The sequence below is a fragment of the Dendrobates tinctorius genome, unplaced genomic scaffold (genome assembly GCF_039654945.1).
Source record: "Dendrobates tinctorius isolate UK_male_01 unplaced genomic scaffold, ASM3965494v1 ptg000016l, whole genome shotgun sequence".
NCBI classification, from domain to species: Eukaryota; Metazoa; Chordata; class Amphibia; order Anura; family Dendrobatidae; genus Dendrobates; species Dendrobates tinctorius.
In genome coordinates this window covers 2,247,993-2,268,416 of record NW_027361684.1, presented here as the reverse complement: position 1 = coordinate 2,268,416, position 20,424 = coordinate 2,247,993, and the positions used below count along the sequence as shown (strand labels likewise).

General features: G+C 44.5%; 1 protein-coding gene and 1 long non-coding RNA gene across 2 annotated transcripts in view; one reads left to right on the top strand and one right to left on the bottom strand.

The window, feature by feature from the left end:
* VEGFD (vascular endothelial growth factor D) overlaps positions 1 to 20,424 on the top strand; it is a 110,887-nt gene that overhangs the window by 75,228 nt on the left and 15,235 nt on the right. Inside the window, exons 3-4 of the mRNA XM_073565254.1 lie at positions 7,594 to 7,784; positions 12,241 to 12,386. Coding sequence (XP_073421355.1) covers positions 7,594 to 7,784; positions 12,241 to 12,386 — 337 coding nt within the window. The remainder of the gene's footprint in view (positions 1 to 7,593; positions 7,785 to 12,240; positions 12,387 to 20,424) is intronic.
* Positions 6,401 to 20,424, bottom strand: part of LOC141078937 (uncharacterized) — an 84,265-nt gene continuing 70,241 nt past the window's right edge. Inside the window, exons 2-4 of the long non-coding RNA XR_012228164.1 lie at positions 9,974 to 10,100; positions 7,275 to 7,402; positions 6,401 to 7,125 (exon numbers count right to left, since the gene is read on the bottom strand). This is a non-coding gene — a long non-coding RNA (uncharacterized lncRNA). The remainder of the gene's footprint in view (positions 7,126 to 7,274; positions 7,403 to 9,973; positions 10,101 to 20,424) is intronic.

Below are 20,424 nucleotides of genomic sequence, written 5' to 3'. Positions count from 1 at the left end.
ATGAGCTGTCCCAGGCCAAAGGTGTAAATAGAGAACAGCAGGGGCCCAAGGACTGAACCTTGTGGGACTCCGACAGATAGGGGGCGAGGTGAGGAGGTGGTGTGTGAGTGGGAGACGCTGAATGTCCGGTCTGTTAGGTATGATGAGATCCAGGAGAGGGCCAAGTCTGTGATGCCGAGGGATGAGAGGGTCTGTAATAATAGGGAATGGTCCACTGTGACAATAAGGGGGTCGGTCTTATAGTCCGAATTTTAGGTATTTTACCTGGAGGACAGCGGCGGTGTAAGCATGGTCCCTTCCTCAGGAAGCCAGTGGCGGCAGAAGTGGGCAAATGCTGTGGACCCAGGGTGGGAAAAGTGGGTGCCTTAGTGGTGCAATGCTGCAGGCCCTGGGTGGGAGAAGTGGGTGCCCCAGCAATGCTATTCTGTGGGTCTTGATGAGAGAAATGGGTGCCCTAGCCGTGTGATGCTAAGGGCCTGGTGTAGGCGGTGAGGCAGAGCAGAGTGCATTGCTTTCCCAAAGGCCATCTTCCTGATGCCTTGGCTCACAGCAGTCTACTTAGCCTTTACTGCTTATTAAAAAGGGGACCCCAAAAAAAAGATGTGGGGTGCCCACCCTATTTTTAAATAACCAGCAAAGACTAAGCAGACAGCTGTGGACTGATATTAATAAGACCAGCCATCTGCTGCCCCAAAAATGGCACATCCATTAGAAAAAAAAGAAAAGCACAATTAGGTAATCCCTAAGGTATGAACAGACTGGAAACTATACACAGCATGGCAGCAGTGGAGTAACCTTTCTTAGACCACTGACTGACATATTGATCTGTTGACTCTAGCAATTAACTTGCATTTCATACAGTTGGCTTGACGAAGGGAGAACCTCAGCTTGTTTAGAAACTTAGATGCCATGGTCACGTTTTAAGGGCCTGTTTATATTGCATGACCTGTGGATGAAACGGATCGCCTCTCCATATTCGAATTGTAAAATACTCCATCTCAACCATGTCCCGCTGATGAATGTGTTGCAGGCAAAAAACAACATCAGGTCCAGTAAATGAGTCATACTTACCCTGTGCACAATTTGAGCCAACTTTTTCAAATATAGTTGCAGATTATAAAAGAATTAGTACATGAACTTCTGAAATAACGGAGTTTTTCCAAACCCTACTATTTTTTCAACGTTTTACACTAAAGAAAAAGGCACAAACATGTTTCTAAATCTACACCATTGCTTCCATTGTAAATGCCCAGATGTGATTCAGTATGAAGAGTTGTAGGAGCATGTGGCTTGGGTGGAGGGCACCAAGGGTGAGGCCAACTAGCCGTATTGTCTTGGTTGGGCGATCTACATTCAGGGCTAGGGCAGTTGGTGAAGGAAAGATAGGTTATGATGACTTGACATGGACTGTGTGTACAGATAAGACTATCACAGACAAGGTGTATGAAGATATTAGACCCATTTTCACCATTCACAATAAATTAATAATCCAGCACTATGTTTGATGTTTGTACTCAGTTGATTATGGAGAAGTGTAGCTATATGGAGTGCAGAGGTAACAGTTGTGTTTAGGGGGGCCACCAAACAACTCCAGTTTTATGAATGACACTTGTTAGATGAGGGCTCTTCTACAGTCCAGCAACTCTAAAGGGGGTATTATTACCTATTCATGGGACAGGTATTAACTTATTAAATGGTAGGGTCTGAATAATGTGATCTGCACTGATCAACAGATAGGGGAGTTTTATCTTTGTTAGAATGGTACGGCAGTGCACATACTCGCGTGCTGCTCAATTCATTTCTTATGGGGCTACCGAGCACTTGGCTTTTTCCATTAGCCCATAGAGAATGAATGCAGCGGAATTTGGGGGCTCCATTCCATATCCAGGATACATGTTGTACCTGAGGGGATATAAATTCCTTGTTCTGCCCATTGGTGCGGAACTCATTAGTAGGACCCCCAATGATCAGCAAGTTATCTCCTATCTGTCTCTGTGTTTAACTTGCAGTATGTATGGACGCCGGGCGCTATCACGATTATGGAGCGGGCTCAGGAGTTTAACCCTCATATGGCTATGCCAACTGAAAATAGAAAGCAAAATGCCACCTGGTCCTTAATGGGTTCAATACTATTTGGAAGAACCCCAAATGATAACTGCGGAGCCCATCATCTCATCCTCTGCTACACTATTATGATACAATGCCAGTGACAGAATGAGTAAATGCAGATGAATAGACAAAATGCTATAAAACGAATGCATTCCTTACAGAACGTTACTCAGCAGCACTCGGCCCATATGTTGCTTTATGTACTTTTTATGGTAAATTTCATGGAAAATTTACAAAAATATACATTAATGCTTTAATCCCGTGTTTTGGATTCCTTTTCTGAAGTATTACATATAAGTATCTCAATAAATATTTATTGAGAAAATATGGTCAGAAAACATGATCTTATATTTCTGTGTAGTGATTCCAAAGGAACGGAGAAGTGTATGTAAATCTGCCAGGTCTTACATCATGTTTGGCGTAAATTTACTTAGCGTACAACTGATTTTCCAAAACGTCCCCTAAATTTGAATTTCCCAAGTGTTTCTAAGTTTAAGTTAATGAACCAAAAAAAGTAATTACTTGTAGAGTTGAGCGAAACGAGTCGAAAAAATTCAAAAGTCGCCGACTTTTGGCAAAGTCGGGTTTCATGAAACGAAACCCGACCCTAGGATGAGGTCGGCCATGAGGTCGGCGACTTACGCGCCAAAGTCGCGTTTCAAAAGTTTGTTTTGCGCTCTTTTTCAGCCAATCAGGATCCACGGACACTGTGGGCAACGTGATGACATAGGCATGGGTCACCACCATCTTTCAGAAGGGCATGCAAGTGATTGGCTTGCTTTGGTGGGAGTCACAGGGGGTATAAAAGGGCGTGCACGCCGACCGCCATCTTACTTCTGCCGATCTTAGTATAGGGAGAGGTTGCTGCTGATTCTGTAGGGAGAGCGTTAGGCAGGGAAGAAGACAAAAAAACTGCTTCTGCTGCTAGCGATTTGGCCTGCACAACACACCAGTCACTGTGTGTGCAGTGCAAGGGGAGGCTATATAGTGGTGTATCAGTGGTGTTGGTTGTTGGGCTGCCTTCTAAGGCTTCCTGACATTCCTGCATTGCTGTTTACCCACTGCTCCGCAAACTGCTTTTTTAAAAGCAATCCCAATTTTTTTTTTTTTGTCCTGCTGAGAAGACAAAAAAACTGCTTCTGCTGCTAGCAATTTGGCCTGCACAACACACCAGTCACTGTGTGTGCAGTGCAAGGGGAGGCTATATAGTGGTGTATCAGTGGTGTTGGTTGTTGGGCTGCCTTCTAAGGCTTCCTGACATTCCTGCATTGCTGTTTACCCACTGCTCCGCAAACTGCTTTTTTAAAAGCAATCCAATCTCCCTTATCCTCTAGTCACTTTTGTCACAGCTGTGCCATCGAGCCTGTCACATAGCGCTCAGATATTCATTGGGCCTCACACAATCCAAACGTGTCCAGTGTCCAAAAGTGTGTGCAGAGATTCAAAATCTCCCTTATCCTCTAGTCACTTTGGTCACAGCTGTGCCATCGAGCCTGTCACATAGCGCTCAGATATCAGTGGGCCTCACACAATCCAAAAGTGTCCAGTGTCCAAAAGTGTGTGCAGAGATTCAAAATCTCCCTTATCCTCTAGTCACTTTGGTCACAGCTGTGCCATCGAGCCTGCCACATAGCGCTCAGATATCAGTGGGCCTCACACAATCCAAAAGTGTCCATCCAGTGTCCAAAAGTGTGTGCAGAGATTCAAAATCTCCCTTATCCTCTAGTCACTTTTGTCACAGCTGTGCCATCGAGCCTGTCACATAGCGCTAAGATATTCATTGGGCCTCACACAATCCAAAAGTGTCCAGTGTCCAAAAGTGTGTGCAGAGATTCAAAATCTCCCTTATCCTCTAGTCACTTTTGTCACAGCTGTGCCATCGAGACTGTCACATAGCGCTCAGATATTCATTGGGCCTCACACAATCCAAAAGTGTCCAGTGTCCAAAAATGTGTGCAGAGATTCAAAATCTCCCTTATCCTCTAGTCACTTTTGTCACAGCTGTGCCATCGAGCCTGTCACATAGCGCTCAGATATTCATTGGGCCTCACACAATCCAAAAGTGTCCAGTGTCCAAAAGTGTGTGGAGAGATTCAAAATCTCCCTTATCCTCTAGTCACTTTCGTCACAGCTGTGCCATCGAGCCTGTCACATAGCGCTCAGATATCAGTGGGCCTCACACAATCCAAAAGTGTCCATCCAGTGTCCAAAAGTGTGTGCAGAGATTCAAAATCTCCCTTATCCTCTAGTCACTTTTGTCACAGCTGTGCCATCGAGCCTGTCACATAGCGCTCAGATATTCATTGGGCCTCACACAATCCAAAAGTGTCCAGTGTCCAAAAGTGTGTGCAGAGATTCAAAATCTCCCTTATCCTCTAGTCACTTTTGTCACAGCTGTGCCATCGAGCCTGTCACATAGCGCTCAGATATTCATTGGGCCTCACACAATCCAAAAGTGTCCAGTGTCCAAAAGTGTGTGCAGAGATTCAAAATCTCCCTTATCCTCTAGTCACTTTTGTCACAGCTGTGCCATCGAGCCTGTCACATAGCGCTCAGATATTCATTGGGCCTCAAACAATCCAAAAGTGTCCATCCAGTGTCCAAAAGTGTGTGCAGAGATTCAAAATCTCCCTTATCCTCTAGTCACTTTGGTCACAGCTGTGCCATCGAGCCTGTCACATAGCGCTCAGATATCATTGGGCCTCACACAATCCAAAAGTGTCCAGTGTCCACAAGTGTCTGCAGAAATTCAAAATCTCCCCTGTCCTATAGACACCTTGTACCTTGTTTTACATTACTATATAGTTTGTTGGATTTTGTCTACATTTCTACCAAAAATGAGGAAGGCTGGTGGAAGAGGCCGTGGAATTGGGCGGGGGTTGGCAGCTGGTAATGATGGTGTTGGTGGTGGATCTGATGGTAGTGGCAAGAGCAAAATAGGACCGAATGCAGGAGGTGCTGACCCTGCGTCATCGTCTGGCTACATAAGGCCTCGAACGCTTAGTTTTCTAGGAGTTGGCAAACCGCTTTTAAAGCCAGAGCATCAGGAAAAAGTTTTGTCTTACATTGCTGACTCAGCCTCCAGCTCTATCGCCTCCTCTTCTGAAGTTGTAAAAAGTAAAAGCACTGAGTCGTCATTGGAGGCTCATGTTCATGAACCACACCTTCCCCCACCCTCTATCCATACATGTTATCCGGGGAAACGGTACCCTTTCTAACCTTTGTGCAATCACGTGCAATCCATACTGGGCCCAACACCGTCTGAGCCTGCCTCCTGAGACATATATTTTGAATGTGTACGCTATCCATACATGTTATCCGGGGATACGGTACCCTTTCTAACCTTTGTGCAATCACGTGCAATCCATACTGGGCCTAACACCGTCTGAGAATGATAGATGGGGCCCACCATATACTGGAACATTCCAAAGGTGGACATCAGACACTGGAGCAGCATTTACAGGGCCCATTATACACTAGAGCATTAGAAATGGGGCCCATTATGTTTGGAGCATTATTTGGGCCCATAAGACAGTAGAGCTTCATCCATGGGGACCAACATATACTGTAGCATTATGTGGAGCTCATCATATACTGTTTCAAACATTATATGGGACCAATGATTCTGTATGGAGAAATAGATGGGCCTCGTCATGAGATGTAAAAAGTGAGGTATTTTTCATTGTACTATACCGCTATTTCTCTGCCGTATCGGAGCATGATGAGTTGTGGTATGTGTTAAAGGGGCGCTCTTTCGCCCAGGGCACATGAAAACCTGGAGCCAGCCCTCCCCCCCCCCACAGTCTGTAGCCAAATAACGCCCATTTTTCAGTGCGTAACTTGTATTATGAAGTTAATTAAGGTTGACAGGCTTAAGTAAGAAGAATTGATGCTTTTGGCATTCAAATGGGCACTGTTGGTGTGTTTCCTGTCCTCCTCTCACTGCCGACTTTTATTCCCCATTGACTTACATTGGGTTTCGTGTTTCGGGACGACCCCGACTTTTCCCTATAATCGGACGATCTTGCTCGACCCGACTTTTGGAAAAGTCGGGTTTCACGAAACGAAACGCGACCCTAAAAAACCAAAAGTCGCTCAACTCTAATTACTTGTATTAATTCACTTATCACTCTTGTAGTGTATCAGAGACTGATGCAAGCGTCAAACACACATATGATAATAATGTGCTTAAAATGTGCCTCCAGGACTACGGAACTGCACGTTCAGCTTTTCCTGCTTCTACAAATCTACTTATCAGGAGAACGGATGGTCCATTGACCTAAGTATTAAATTAGAGGCTGGACGGGATAGTTACCAATAATCTCAAATTTTCTAAGACTTTCTTGATTTTTCAGATACAAATATAGGGTTGAGTTCTTGTAAACTCCCAAAACTGAGCAGTGCCTCTCCATTTAGAGCCATTTTCAGGTGGGGTTTTTCCTTGGCAGGAGTGGGAATGGTAATGAAAAGTCCCTATTACACCATGCATGGGTGTTTGGCAAGGCGGTGAAGGCTATATTACAGAGAACCCGACAGCTGATTAATGCTGCCCAAATAATGGCTGCATGAATCAGAGTTTTGAACAGTCATTTCTGGCCGGTATGTCAAAACATACACTTAGAAGCCAGGAGGAGCCATGCTGCTCAGATGACCGGTAAAGAAGAGACTGCATGTTTCTGCACACTACTCTCAAAGTTATAGGTTGAGGTCCACATTGGTTGAGGGTGGCATTCTCCGGTAGTTTTGATTTGGTTCTGGTCAAAAGAGAGGTCCATGAAGTCCTAGGCCGATGTAGTTTCTGGAACCTGAGGTGAGGAGTATTGGCTTCAGTCCTAGCTCAATCTTAACAAATCATGTTCAACACCCACTCCCAACATGTCCTGTAAACAGGAGGGTTGTATTACTGGAGCTTATATTTCTGTTATGGAACACATACTGATGAGTCCAGTGATTGGCTACAAAGCTCACATGCTGTACACGGGACATTACGGCCACTGTCCGATCAACAAAGACTGTCTGAAAGGAGAGATAGGTGGCGTTGAAGACTTTTGTAAGTACTGATTATTTTGTTATTTTTAAACAAAAAGCAACCTTGCCAACATTTTTTAAGAAAATTGGACAACTCCTAAAATAATAAAATCCCAATTCAAATGATAGCTTATTACCTGATGATACATTCCCTTTAATGTTGGCTGTAAACACCGTATGACAACTTGATGAAATCTTGCAAATCCTACAAATCATCTTGCTCTGGATCGACATACGCCAGGGCCGACACGAATAAAAGAGGCACCTGTGTACGAACAAAATATGAGCCTTGTGCAGTTCAATAGCTTATCATAATGTACAATTAAACCTGCTTTGGAGGTGGAAGATGTCCCCTTTACCTCTTGGACCCCAATGCACCATTGGTATATCTGCCCCTGGACATAAGCTTTGCCACCATTTATCTTATTGTTTATGACGTTATTTTTCTGTTCGCAGTCATTGATGAGGAGTGGCAGAGGACACAGTGCACACCCAGAGAAACCTGTGTCGATGTCGGAAAGGACCTTGGCACAGCCACCAGCACATTCTTCAAACCACCCTGTGTCTCGGTGTACAGATGTGGGGGTTGCTGTAACGAAGAGGGTGTCACCTGCTTGAATACCAGCACTTCCTATGTCTTGAAATCGGTAAGTATAGTTTTCTTTATCCTGCTGCCAGCACACATGCCACTGACCAATAAAAAATAATGCAACTTTGCTCCTGAATTTTTCCGTGCCGTTATTGTACACACCTTTAGCACTTCTGTGTCTGTGGAGTGTGAAAACTGGTTATCTAAGACCAATTGATTCTTTAGCTGAAGGCTACCTGCTATTTTGTTGCTGTGACTCTGAAACTGTGGGCTAGTGTAGCCTAGAACCAAATTTGTTTGGCCAGGCAAAAGGGGGCTGTTGGGTCACTATCTTACCCTACTCTTCGTATGAGTATTAGGGCAGCACATTAGAGGTTAGCACTGCAGACCCTCAGTGTTGGGATCCTGGTTTCATATTCCACTAAAGACAACATCTACACAGTGTCTGTATGTCCTCCCCCATGTTTGCGTGGGTTTCCTTCGGGTTCTCCAGTTTCCTCCCAAACGGGACAGCGATGATAATATCTGTAAAATGCTGTGCAATTAATGGCAGTGTATGAAAAATATATATATGTGTATCTCGGCAGTGGTGGCCGCAGTGGTAAACCACTATGAAGTCGCAAGTGTGGGGATACAGTTTGTTACCTGTGCAGCGACTAAAAATACGAGGGTGTCCGTTTGTACCGTCAGTGTTTGATTAATATTTATGATGGAGGTTTCTCAAGCTTCAGCTACCGGTGAGTGAAAAAAGGACAGCAGGAGGATACTACGAGGATGCCAACAATGTGAGTTGCTTCAAAATTGAATGTCTCCAGTTTTTGGGGTGTTTTTTGCAGACACTCATTCTGCAAACAAATCACAGATGTGAACCGTTCCACAGATTATAACAGTATGTGCTTGATCCATGAAATACACAGAGAATACACGTATATTATTCTGAATGAGGCCTTAGGCTGATAAGTGTTAGCTCATACAGCCATTGGATATTATTACGGGTCTCCAAGTCCAGTCTGGGGCACTCATGCAGCAAACAGACCGATAGCTCATCTGAAAGGACCATTTACTTGAAACCAAAATAGCATAGCAAACGGGTTACAGTTTTGCTGCATGTGATATAGAGCAGGCCTGGGCAAAGTCTGGCCCGCGGGCCACACCCAGCCCTCTGTTCCAGTCTGGCCCGTGGACCGAGACAGCCGAAGAAATGGAAAACAATGTCCCACAGCTTACACTTTATGCACAACCCATGTCTAGATATCACCAATATCTGCATCTACAGATGCAGCGGTGTAAACACTGATGGAGAGAGGAGCCGCTGTCTTCTTTTCCCACCAATCAGCATTTGCGATTGAGACTTCAGACGTGATGAAGTAACTTCACCGCCTCCGCTGTGCAGAGCGCCAGGAGAATGGGAGTGAGGTGAGTATTTTTTTCTATGTGTATGGGATGTGTGCCTGTATATAGGGGGCTACGTGAGGGCTCATTCTGTATATAGGAGGCTTTGTGGCGGGCTCATACTGTATATATGGGTCAATGTGGGGGCTCATACTGTATATAATGGGCCAAGCGGGGGCTCTTAAGGGCTCATACTGTATATAGGGTCTCATGCTGTGTTTAGAGAGGCTAAGGGGGGCTCATATCGTATATATACAGTGTATATATATATATATATATATATACACACATACACACACATATACACACACCCTTTTCTACTTTCCTGTCAACATATGAAGGCTTCTTGTATTGCAGTACAAATGTCACCATTTAAGGGACTGTTTTTTGTTTTGGTTTTACAGCATTTGCTTTTACTTTGCATTTGCAATAAAAATCCTTTGTAGTCTTTATCTGTGGCTCAGTCCAGTTACAGTGGTACCAAATGTATGTAGCATTTGTTATGTTTCCAAACAAAATCCCTTTGTTTTACAAAAAAAAAAATAATGTTTCTGCTGCCATATATTGACAGGCATATTTTTTTAAAAACAATTTCTGTCAATGAAGCTGAGTTTCTGGCATTTTGGATAAGATAATGACAAGATAGGCATTGATATGACAAATTCAGCCCTCTGCCTATGTCTTACTGTTTAGATGCTAAGATCACTTTTAACCGCAGCATCAACATGTAAGGCTGACATTCAATGCATATGGAGCGGGTTCAGCTCCTGAGCATGCTCCACACACTCCCTGCACTCTTCATACTCTTCATACATTCCTTGTGATATCTGACATAAATATAAAGCAAATACTGACCACCAGGTATGTTTCATTCTTGGAAATTCAGTCTTCCTTTCAGCAGACTTATCAGACATGGAGGATTAGGTCTGTTCTGACACTGCATATGCAGGAAATAGGACAACTTGGTCATTTATAAGTGTACCTACAGATGAAAAAGCCCATTATTTCAGAGACATCATGACTTATCTTTATCCACATCAGGACAAGTAATACTAGACAATCTTAGATCAGAAATATATTAATGGCTTTAAACTTTGGCGCTACTGAACACTTTCTGGATACTGCAGTCAATGAGTAAATCAAGCAAATACAGGGTTTATAAAGCTCAAACAAAAGGTTTTTTTTTTTTTCTTCTCCTATCCATGGATTATTGTCTGGTCACAATTTGTTGCATCTGTTTTTTTTCTTTCCCGGCTGAATTAGAAAATTGCTGCATTTTTTAAAATTTGCAGCATGTCAATTCTTTCATCGTTTTTGCAGTGCTTTTTTCATCATAGAAAGCAATGAGAAAGTGCAAAAAAACGCAACTATTAGTTTTTGCTGCCTTTTTGATGAATAAAACTAACTTTATGACATATACACTGTAGGCATTGACATTTAATCAGCAGCAGCAAAAAAAAAAAAAAACAGTTTCCTGTTTTTGAAAATTGCAGCATGTGACTTCTTTCAGCTTTTTTGTAGTGTTTTTTTTCTCCCACAGAAAGCAATGAGTAAGTGCAAATATGCAGCAAAAACTGCAAAACCTGCTTCTTGTAAGCAACTACTTTAGTACCAAGAGATCAGGTTTTGCCTGCAGTAAAAAATGCTGCAGAAATGCAATGTGGGAATATACTGTAGCCTATGATTTATTAATGTATCAATAAGGAAATTATATATTTATTTACATATATTTACCATACATTTTTGCTCACATATCTTGCTGTAATGTGTGTAATATCCTATAACTCCCAATTATTAAATAATTAAACAGGGAATTTTTTTGTTAAGCTTCACCTTCAACCTTGTCCAATATCCTGCACAAACACTCCTAAGCAAGCCCAGACGGTAATAGGGTTGCAGAGAACAAAATGTGGGTGATGTTTCTGGAGTGATTTTTTTAAAGGGTTTTTCCAAGATATTTTGCCAATTTAGTTTAACATTAGAACATCATCTAGATACAGACAACCATGTAAGTTCTCAGTACAGTAGGTGTAATAAATAAAATTAAAAAATTACGCACCGATAGACTGTAGGTAGCCCAAAGAGATGTCCCAAGTGTGCATTAACCAAATGTATGTCATGTGCACTGTTGGCAACTGAATGTAGTGGTCCCATAATATGTAGGGTGTTCATTGGCTGATGACATCCTTAGTTCTGCTTAGGTAGCCCATAGACTCGTTGCACAAGCCTAATCCATGGACCTCCATCGATGGTCCAATATACTGAAACCATAAAGAAGTGTGTAAAATATGATATAGTGAAAGTTGGGGGTTCTCACAAAAAATGGTCTGTTTAAAAAGTCACAATAAAGACTAACTAGTGGGCCCAACTCAATGGTCTAAATAGATTGAGTAAGCCATAATAGAAAAAATGGTAATGTGGATTGACCTAAACTTATAGGATCACCTCTAGTAACATCAAGGCCTTCAATTGTAAGTCACTGGCCCAACCATGGTTGAGAATGACAATTATTGGCATATGGGTTACAATGGAATATTACGGGTGGCCAGGAAACAAAATAACTTTATTTTGCCCTGTTTCTGCCGGAACTTAGCAGCGGAGGTTGGCATCCTATAAAATATATGGTAATGGTGTCCCCTTTCATCATCGGTTCACCCTATTAGATCCTTATTTGGACTTATCTAGAGCAATGGTCGTAGTAAATAATAAACAAACAAAAAATAACCATCAAAACATGTTGTCTAGGTTATTGTCAACCTCTGCAGTCTCTTAAGTTTCCCTGTGCGGTCTTCAGGACAAGAAGTGCAGGGGTTACCAACTAATTTTTATAGGGCTTGCAAGTGCTGCTCTGAAGCTGGCAAGATTTGATGCTGCACTGGTGAAGCTTTCTCTCCTAGCAGCATGGGACAGTGCACAGTTCAAGTCAGCAGCACTGCTATGCCATGGTCGAAACTCTCAATCATCAGGAGCCCACCGCCCCCTTAGCAAGCAGGAAACTGAGATCTAGAGGAACTTGTGCTCCTGAAGATGTATAATGCACATGTTTTGTAATTGAATAAGGACAGTAATATGTTTCTTCTCATACTGCACCCTAATATCTCATATCATTTTTTTTTCATTAGGTTTTTCAAATTTCCTTGCCTTTGACTCAAGCGCCAGAACCTGTAACTATCAAGATTGCCAATCACACAAGCTGCAAATGTTCCTCCACAAGCTCTCGTTATACACCTACCATCATTCGCAGATCAGTGCACTATCCAGAATATGGGTAATTATTACGAGGTTTCTTCAGTTGTTTGCCTGCATCTGACTAGTAATAATAGTGTGTACGACACTCAGGAAATTCTTTATCAAATCAATTTTAATGGGCGACTGACTCAATGTCTGGCACTCATTACGCTTTGTACGGAACATTTATTTTAAGAGCTGATAAAACCATGCCATTTTATTTTCCACTTCACTAACATTCTTCTTATAGAAGAGGATGTTATTATTTATTTAAAAATGGAGTAGACAGGATTGTCTTTGTGTTTAGTGCTAACACATTCCTATGTTGTATTTGATTACTATATAAAATACAGTGGGTATGGAAAGTATTCAGACCCCTTTAAATTCTCTTTGTTTCATTGCAGCCATTTGGTAAATTCAAAAAAGTTAATTTTTTTCTCAATAATTTACACTCTGCACCCCATCTTGACTGAAAAAACACAGAAATGTAGATTTTTTTGTAAATTTATTAAAAAAGAACAACTGAAATATCACATGGTCATAAGTATTCAGACCCTTTGCTCAGACACTCATATTTAAGTCACATGTCCATTTTCTTGTGATCCTCCTTGAGATGGTTCTACTCCTTCATTGGAGTCCAGCTGTGTGTAATTAAATTGATAGGACTTGATTTGTACAGGCATACATGTTATGAATGAGTCACCGTAGGAGGCAAAAACAGAAATGCTAGCTAAGTCCAGAAAACCAGAGAAGTTGGCAGCTATCGGATTGCAGACCCCTGAACCTATCAACAACAACTAGCAGTAGCCGTGGGGGGTTCCTACGGTGCCCTAGACCCCTCGATCACAGCCGGAGAGCTAAACAGCCTAAAGACAGAAAGGGAAATCTAAACTGCCCCAGAGCAGACCCCAAAGCAATAGGCAGCCCCCAACATATAATGACGGTGAAGCAAAAAGAAAAAACACTAACACAGATAGAAAGATAGACTGAGCAAATGATGGGGCCCAAGCTAACTAGATAGGACAGGATAGGAAAGCTGCTGTCTGCAATCCGCGAAAAACCCTATCAAAATAAGAGCCAACAGACTGACAGGGAAAAAGGCCCTGAAGATGCTAGTCTTCAAAAAGACTATGTCAGTACTCAGGTATTTTCTGAAGACAGAGCAAAAAGGCAAAAAGGAGTTCAGCTCACCCCAGCAGGGAATGGCAGAATCCAGAAAAGCAAGGCAAACTAAAACCAAAACACAAATGCAAAAAGGCAAAGCAGAAAACTTAGCTTTTGAGGCGCAGGAATCAGACTGGTCTCCTAGAATTCCACAGAGAAATCACCAGCGAGGCAGAAGGGCGTTGGCTGCCTTATATCCAGTCAGAGATCCCCGTCGCCCAGTCATCCTCTCCCAGCTCAGGTGCTTGGTAATCAGCCTCACTACCTTCCTTCACCAGAAGAGGGAGTTCATCAGACCTCAATGGTGAAGGGGAAAATGAACTCATAACACATACACCTGTCTATATAAGACCTCACAGCTCACAGTGCATGTCAGACCAAATAAGAATCAAGAGGTCTAAGGAACTGGCCAAGGAGCTCAGAGACAGAATTGTGGCAAGGCACAGATCTGGCCAAGGTTACAAAATAATTTCTGTGGTACTCAAGGTTCCTAAGAGCATAGTGGCCTCCATAATCCTTAAATGGAAGAATTTTGGGACCACCAGAAGTCTTCCTAGACCTGGCTGTCCATCCAAACTGAGCAATCGTGGGAGAAGAGCCTTGGTAAGAGAGGTAAAGAAGAACCTCAAGTTCACTGTGGCCGAGCTCCACAGATGCAGTAGTGAGATGGGAGAAAATTCCACAAAGTCAACTATCACTGCAGCCCTCCACCATTCGGGCCTTTATGGCAGAGTGGCCCGACAGAAGCCTCTCCTCAGTGCAAGTCATATGAAAGCCCGCATAGAGTTTGCTAAAAAACACATGAAGGACTCCCAGACTATTAGAAGATTCTCTGGTCTGATGAGACAAAGAGAGAACTTTTTGGCGATAATTCTAAGCGGTATGTGTGGAGAAAACCAGGCACTGCTCATCACTTGCCCAATACAATCCCAAGAGTGAAACATGGTGGTGGCAGCATCATGTTATGGGGGTGTTTTTCAGCTGCAGGGACAGGAGGACTGGATGCAATTGAAGGAAACATGAATGAGACCAAGTACAGAGATATCCTGGATGAAAACCTCTTCCAGAGTGCTCTGGACCTCAGACTTGGCCGAAGGTTCACCTTCCAACAAGACAACAACCCTTAGCACACAGCTAAAATAACAAAGGAGTGGCTTCAGAACAACTCTGACCATTCTTGACTGGCCCAGACAGAGCCCTGACCTAAACGCAATTGAGCATCTCTGGAGAGACCTGAAAATGGCTATCCATCAACGTTCACCATTCATCCTGAAGGAACTGGAGAGGATCTGCAAGGAAGAATGGCAGAAGATCCCCAAATCCAGGCTTGAAAAACTTGTTGCATCATTCCCAAGAAGACTCATGGCTGTACTAGCTCAAAAGGGTGCTTCTACTCAATACTGAGCAAAGGGTCTGAATACTTATGACCATGTGATATTTCAGGTTTTTTTTCATAAATTTGCAAAAATTTTCGACATTTCTGTTTTATTTTTCAGTCAAGATGGGGTGCAGAGTGTACATTAATGACAAAAAAATGAACTTTTTTGAATTTGCGAAATGGTTGCAATGAAACAAAGAGTGTAAAATTTAAAGGGGTCTGAATAGTTTCTGTACCCAATATACAAAGACAAGGGTCTAATTAGGGCCCATTTACAAGCTAAGACTTTGGCCCATGATAAAGCATCCATCAACTATATACAAATTGATCGCTCATTTAATGATCCATTTTTATTCGGACTCCCATGACAGCACCACGAGAGAGGGGATCCGCCCTTTAGGAACAGGAAACCTACAGATACAAAAAGGGCGGCACCTCTCCCACGCATCAGTTGGTTTCCTGTTCCTGAGGGGACGGGATCCTACAGAAGACCGGATCCCAGGCCAGCCGGCCGATACAGGTAGCGAGGGGGTCTCCTACCTCGGCCTGGTGCGGGACTCCTGGAGGACGCCACGGTGGCCCAGGATGGGTGGCACGGCGGTGGCGTATGCAGCAGGGAGCGGCGTCCGGAGGAGGTCCGTCTCCAGAGTAAGGCTGCTGGCGGTGAGTATGCCCCCCCCCGGGGGCTCCCGGCTCCAGCGGCGCAAGTGCGGTGGTGACAGGGGCCGGCGCGGCTGCGGGGTGCTGGGACCGGGGAGCGCTGCATTCCGGAGCGCCCGGGCATCCCGCGTGACTTCCGGTCACGTCGGGGTCGCGGTGACGTCAGGGGGCGGGCAGAGGAGGCGCTTCCGGGTCGGCGGCACCACTGCGCAGGCGCGAGAAACCAAGATGGCGGCGCCCATCGTAAACGCCGATAAGCGTCGGCTCTCCGGCCAGGTGCGGCGCCAGCTGGGGGAGGGGAGCCCTATTAGGGGGGGAGGGGCGCGGCAGGAATACTGCTGTCCGGAGGAGGGGTATATAGGCAGGACCCTGGCAGGGTGCCTTGCCTTGGCCACATTATTGTAAGCAGTAATGGAGAGCGATCAGGAGCAGCCGCAGCAGCGGCAGCGACAAGCCTCACTGCCGCCCCTGGATGACCTTCGGCAGGTCAAGCAGAAAAAGAAAGAGTCCCGTGACAGTAAGGAGCGTGCGGGACGAAGTGACCAATCCATTCATAAAAGCTTCTCTAGGCAGACAGGAGCATCGACTGAAAAGAATCCCCCTCATTCTCCGGTACTTGATTGTGGCACTGGTAAGTGATCTTCGTGAACGTTCACTCAGTGACGGGGACCCCCCCTTCTGTGTTTTATTTTAGGGGAAGAAGGCTACAAGTAAAACTAAACACAGGGAATGCGCACTCTGTGCATGCCCATTACCGGACTCATGCCCCAAAAAATTGTGCCTCCCTGTATTCAACAGACAGTGGCGGAAGAGTCGCCCGCGGTAGCGGCGAGTTTAAGAGACATAGTCAGGGCCGAGATGAAAGAAACCCTAAAGTCTTTGTCCCAGCCGGAAAGTCTAAGGGGCGGGGTCCCGGTGGAGTCCGATTCCTCAACAGAATGGAGGAGAAGTAGAGTCTCCCAGGCTTCATCTCCCTCATCCTCCTCAGGAGAAGAGGACTCTGGACGATTTTGCCACTTGACCGAGTAGACAAACTGGTCAAAGCAGTCAGAGGGACAATGGAAGTAGAGGAGCCTAAGCCCCAGTTATCCATGCAGGATGTCATGTTCGGAGGGCTGGAGCAGAGGAAGCGTAGAGTCTTCCCATTAAATCAGAAGATACAGGATCTGATCCACAGAGAGTGGAAAAAACCAGATAAAAGAGGGTCGCTACCACCAGCCCTCAAACGCAGATATCCCTTCGACGATCCGACAGTGAATACGTGGGACAGGGCCCCCAAATTAGATGCAGCCATTGCGAAGGCATCGAAAAAATCCTCGCTACCCTTTGAGGACATGGGATCCCTTAAAGATCCCCTAGACAGGAAGGCAGACACCTTCCTTAAGAATACCTGGGAAATGGCTGCCGGGTCCTTAAGACCAGCAGTGACATCAACATGCACGGCCAGGTCCATGATGGTCTGGTTGGACCAGTTGGAGTCACAAAACAGGGTACGTCGAGGCAAACAATTCTTGGGGCCCTACCAACAATCCAAGAGGGAGCAGCCTTCCTAGCAGATGCCTCGGTGGATGCAGTAAGAATGGCCGCCAGGGCAGCAGGTCTCTCTAATGCGGCTCGTAGAGCCCTGTGGCTAAAGTGCTGGCAGGGAGACATTCAGTCCAGGGCGAAGCTCTGTACCATCCCGTGTGAGGGTGAATATTTGTTCGGCGCAGTCTTGGACGAACTGCTTGAGAAGGCTGGGGACGACAAGAAAAAATTCCCAAATCTCTGGTCTGCGTCCTACCGACGTCCATTTGGTAGAAGAAGATTCGGTCAGGGGAGAAAGCGCAATTCCTCGCCTATTAGAGACCGTCCCAGATGGGAAGATAGAAGGAGAAGAGGTACGGGCTACATGTTCAGACGCTCGTCGAGAGATCAAAAGAGACAGAATCAATGACTAGTAATTCCCGTGGGGGTAGACTGTCATCCTTCCTCCCGGCATGGTTACAGATTACAAATAGTGACTGGGTGCGTAAGGTAATATCCACCGGGCTTAGGTTGGAGTTTACCCAGGTTCCGCGGGATACCTTTAAACCAACTCCCTTAAGATCTTCACCCCTTGAACAGGCGGCTTTAGAAGCGGAGGTCTTGAGCCTATGCCAGAAAAACGTCCTGATAGAGGTTCCAGAATCTGAGAGAGGATCTACTCTCCCTTATTCTTAATCCAAAAACCTGATAAAACATTTAGGACAATTATTAATTTACGTTTCCTTAATGAGTTTTTGGTTAATCGTACTTTTAAGATGGAATCCATCAATACAACAATAAAAATATTGTTTAAAGGGTGTTTTATGGCAGTCATAGATTTGAAAGATGCGTACTATCATGTACCTATCCATACAGATTTCCAGCAGTTCCTGAGAGTGGCGGTTTCAGTAGACGGCACAGTCCGGCATTATCAGTATAGAGCCCTTCCCTTTGGTCTCTCTGCAGCGCCCCGGGTATTTACAAAGGTAGTGGCCGAAGTTATGGCTCATTTACGGGAAGTTGACATCTTGATCGTTCCATATTTAGATGATTTTTTGATTGTGGGAAAATCGGTGGGCCATTGTATATCCCAGATAGAAAGAGCTAAGTCCAGGTTAGAAAACCTCGGATGGATATTAAATTACGAGAAATCCCGACTCCAGCCCTTAAAGATACAGAAGTTTCTAGGCTTACTATTAAATTCAGAAACTCAGCAGTGTCTGTTGCCATTGGATAAATTGCAAAAGATACAGCAGCAGGTTCTTCGGGCGATTGATAATCCTTCTATGACCCTCAGACAGGCCATGTCCCTGTTAGGCTCTTTAACCTCATGCATCCCAGCAGTTAGGTGGGCACAATTCCATACTAGAGCCCTTCAGAAGGACGTCCTGGTTAATAGCAGGGCCTTGGAAGGCTCCTTACAAGGTCGAGTGTTGCTAAGCTCCTCAGCGGTTACATCGCTTACATGGTGGCTCGATGACGAGAACCTAGCCTCAGGGGTGCCCTGGATAACGCAGATAACCCGTATTATAACCACAGACGCTAGTCCCTTCAGTTGGGGGGCCCATATGGGGGACATAGTGGTACAGGGACATTGGGATTCTGATGCTGAGATCTCATCCAACCAGAGTGAGCTATTGGCGATAGAGCGGGCAGTCAAAAAACTCATTATGTACCTACAGGGCCATCACGTGAGGATACTCTCGGACAACCAGGCAGCGGTAGCATATGTCAACCACCAAGAAGGAGAATGCATTATTCCTATCCTTCCAAGGTCCCAGGAAAGGTTGTAGGGTATCGAAACGCACATTAGCAAGGTGGATTAGGGAGGCTCTCTCTCTTGCCTACACAGCAGGTGGAGGTCCGGCTCTGCAGAACCTGAGGGCGCATTCCACTCGTGCCATGGCATCATCTTGGGCAGAAAGATCTGGAGTATCAATTGACCAGATATGTAAGGCGGCCACCTGGTCATCTCCTTCCACCTTTTTTAACCACTATCGGTTAGACATGGGTGCCTCCTCAGATTTCACCTTTGGGCTAAGGGTGCTGCAGGCTGTAGTCCCTCCCTAATTTAGTTTACATCTCTGTAATTCTCTCGTGGTGCTGTCATGGGAGTCCGAATAAAGTATTAAGTTACGTACCGGTAACGGTATTTTTCGGAAGCCCATGACAGCACCCTTAGTTCCCTCCCTTATTCACATATAGGGGTGCACTCCTTTAGAAGATTGTCCACAATTTACTGTATGTGGGAGATGGTATAAAAATGTTTCTGGTAAATAGGGTAGATAGGTTGTATATATTATATGTTGTGTACTAACCATGGTAGCCTCTCAAGCTCTGTAATCCAACTGATGCGTGGGAGAGGTGCCGCCCTTTTTGTATCTGTAGGTTTCCTGTTCCTAAAGGGGCGGATCCCCTCTCTCGTGGTGCTGTCATGGGCTTCCAAAAAATACCGTTACCGGTACGTAACTTAATACTTTTTTGTTTAAATAAAATCTTTATTTACCGGCATTTGCCAAAAGGGTAGCAAACAGTTTCCTTATATATTGTAAGCTTGCGAGCAGGGTCCTCACTCCTCCTGTAACTGTTAAAATGTGTTATTTTGTACTATTTTTATTGTCTATACATGTCCTCGCTTAATTATAAAGTGCTGCAAAATAAGTTTGAGCTATAGAAATTAAATTCTTATTAAAATTATTATTACTGTGCCGCAGACCAGTACACACATCATTCTACATCATTATGACATAGCATAAGAGTACGATGCACTAAAACTAGACATCAAACTTCTATATTATACAAACATGCAACCTGAAAACAAAACAGGTAAAGCAATAAAGTACTATGAACCATGATAGGGGAAGGGTAATGGGAAAGAAGGTTTAAGGAGTGGAGTGGGAAATCACAGGCCCAAAGATTTATTGAAAGACAACACAAATGAAGTTGAGAAGGGGAGGAAGAGGGTATTAGTACTCTTCTTCATTGTGGTCCTTCCAGATGGAATAGTCTCTGAGCAGGTTGTGGATCAGCCTGCAGCAGTTCCGGATAGATATGCTCTCCCTCCTCAATATGTGCTGGTTTCTAATGACCCAAATAGCTTCCTTAAAACAGTTCATAAGGTGCCACTCATTCTGGATGGTTTCTATGGTATGAACCCCAGAGAGGAGTCCGTAAAGTATCAAATGGTACAATAGGTTCGCTTTGGGGACAAAGTTCCTCAGGTCGCCCTCCAGAACATCCAAGAGCAAAACAGCAATCCCAAAATACATGCCCAGATGTTTCCTCCATGATGGGGCACCTTGGGCAGTATCAGGTCTTACACAGATTCCAGGTGTGCATGAATGACCAGACAGGCAGCCCTTTCTGTATC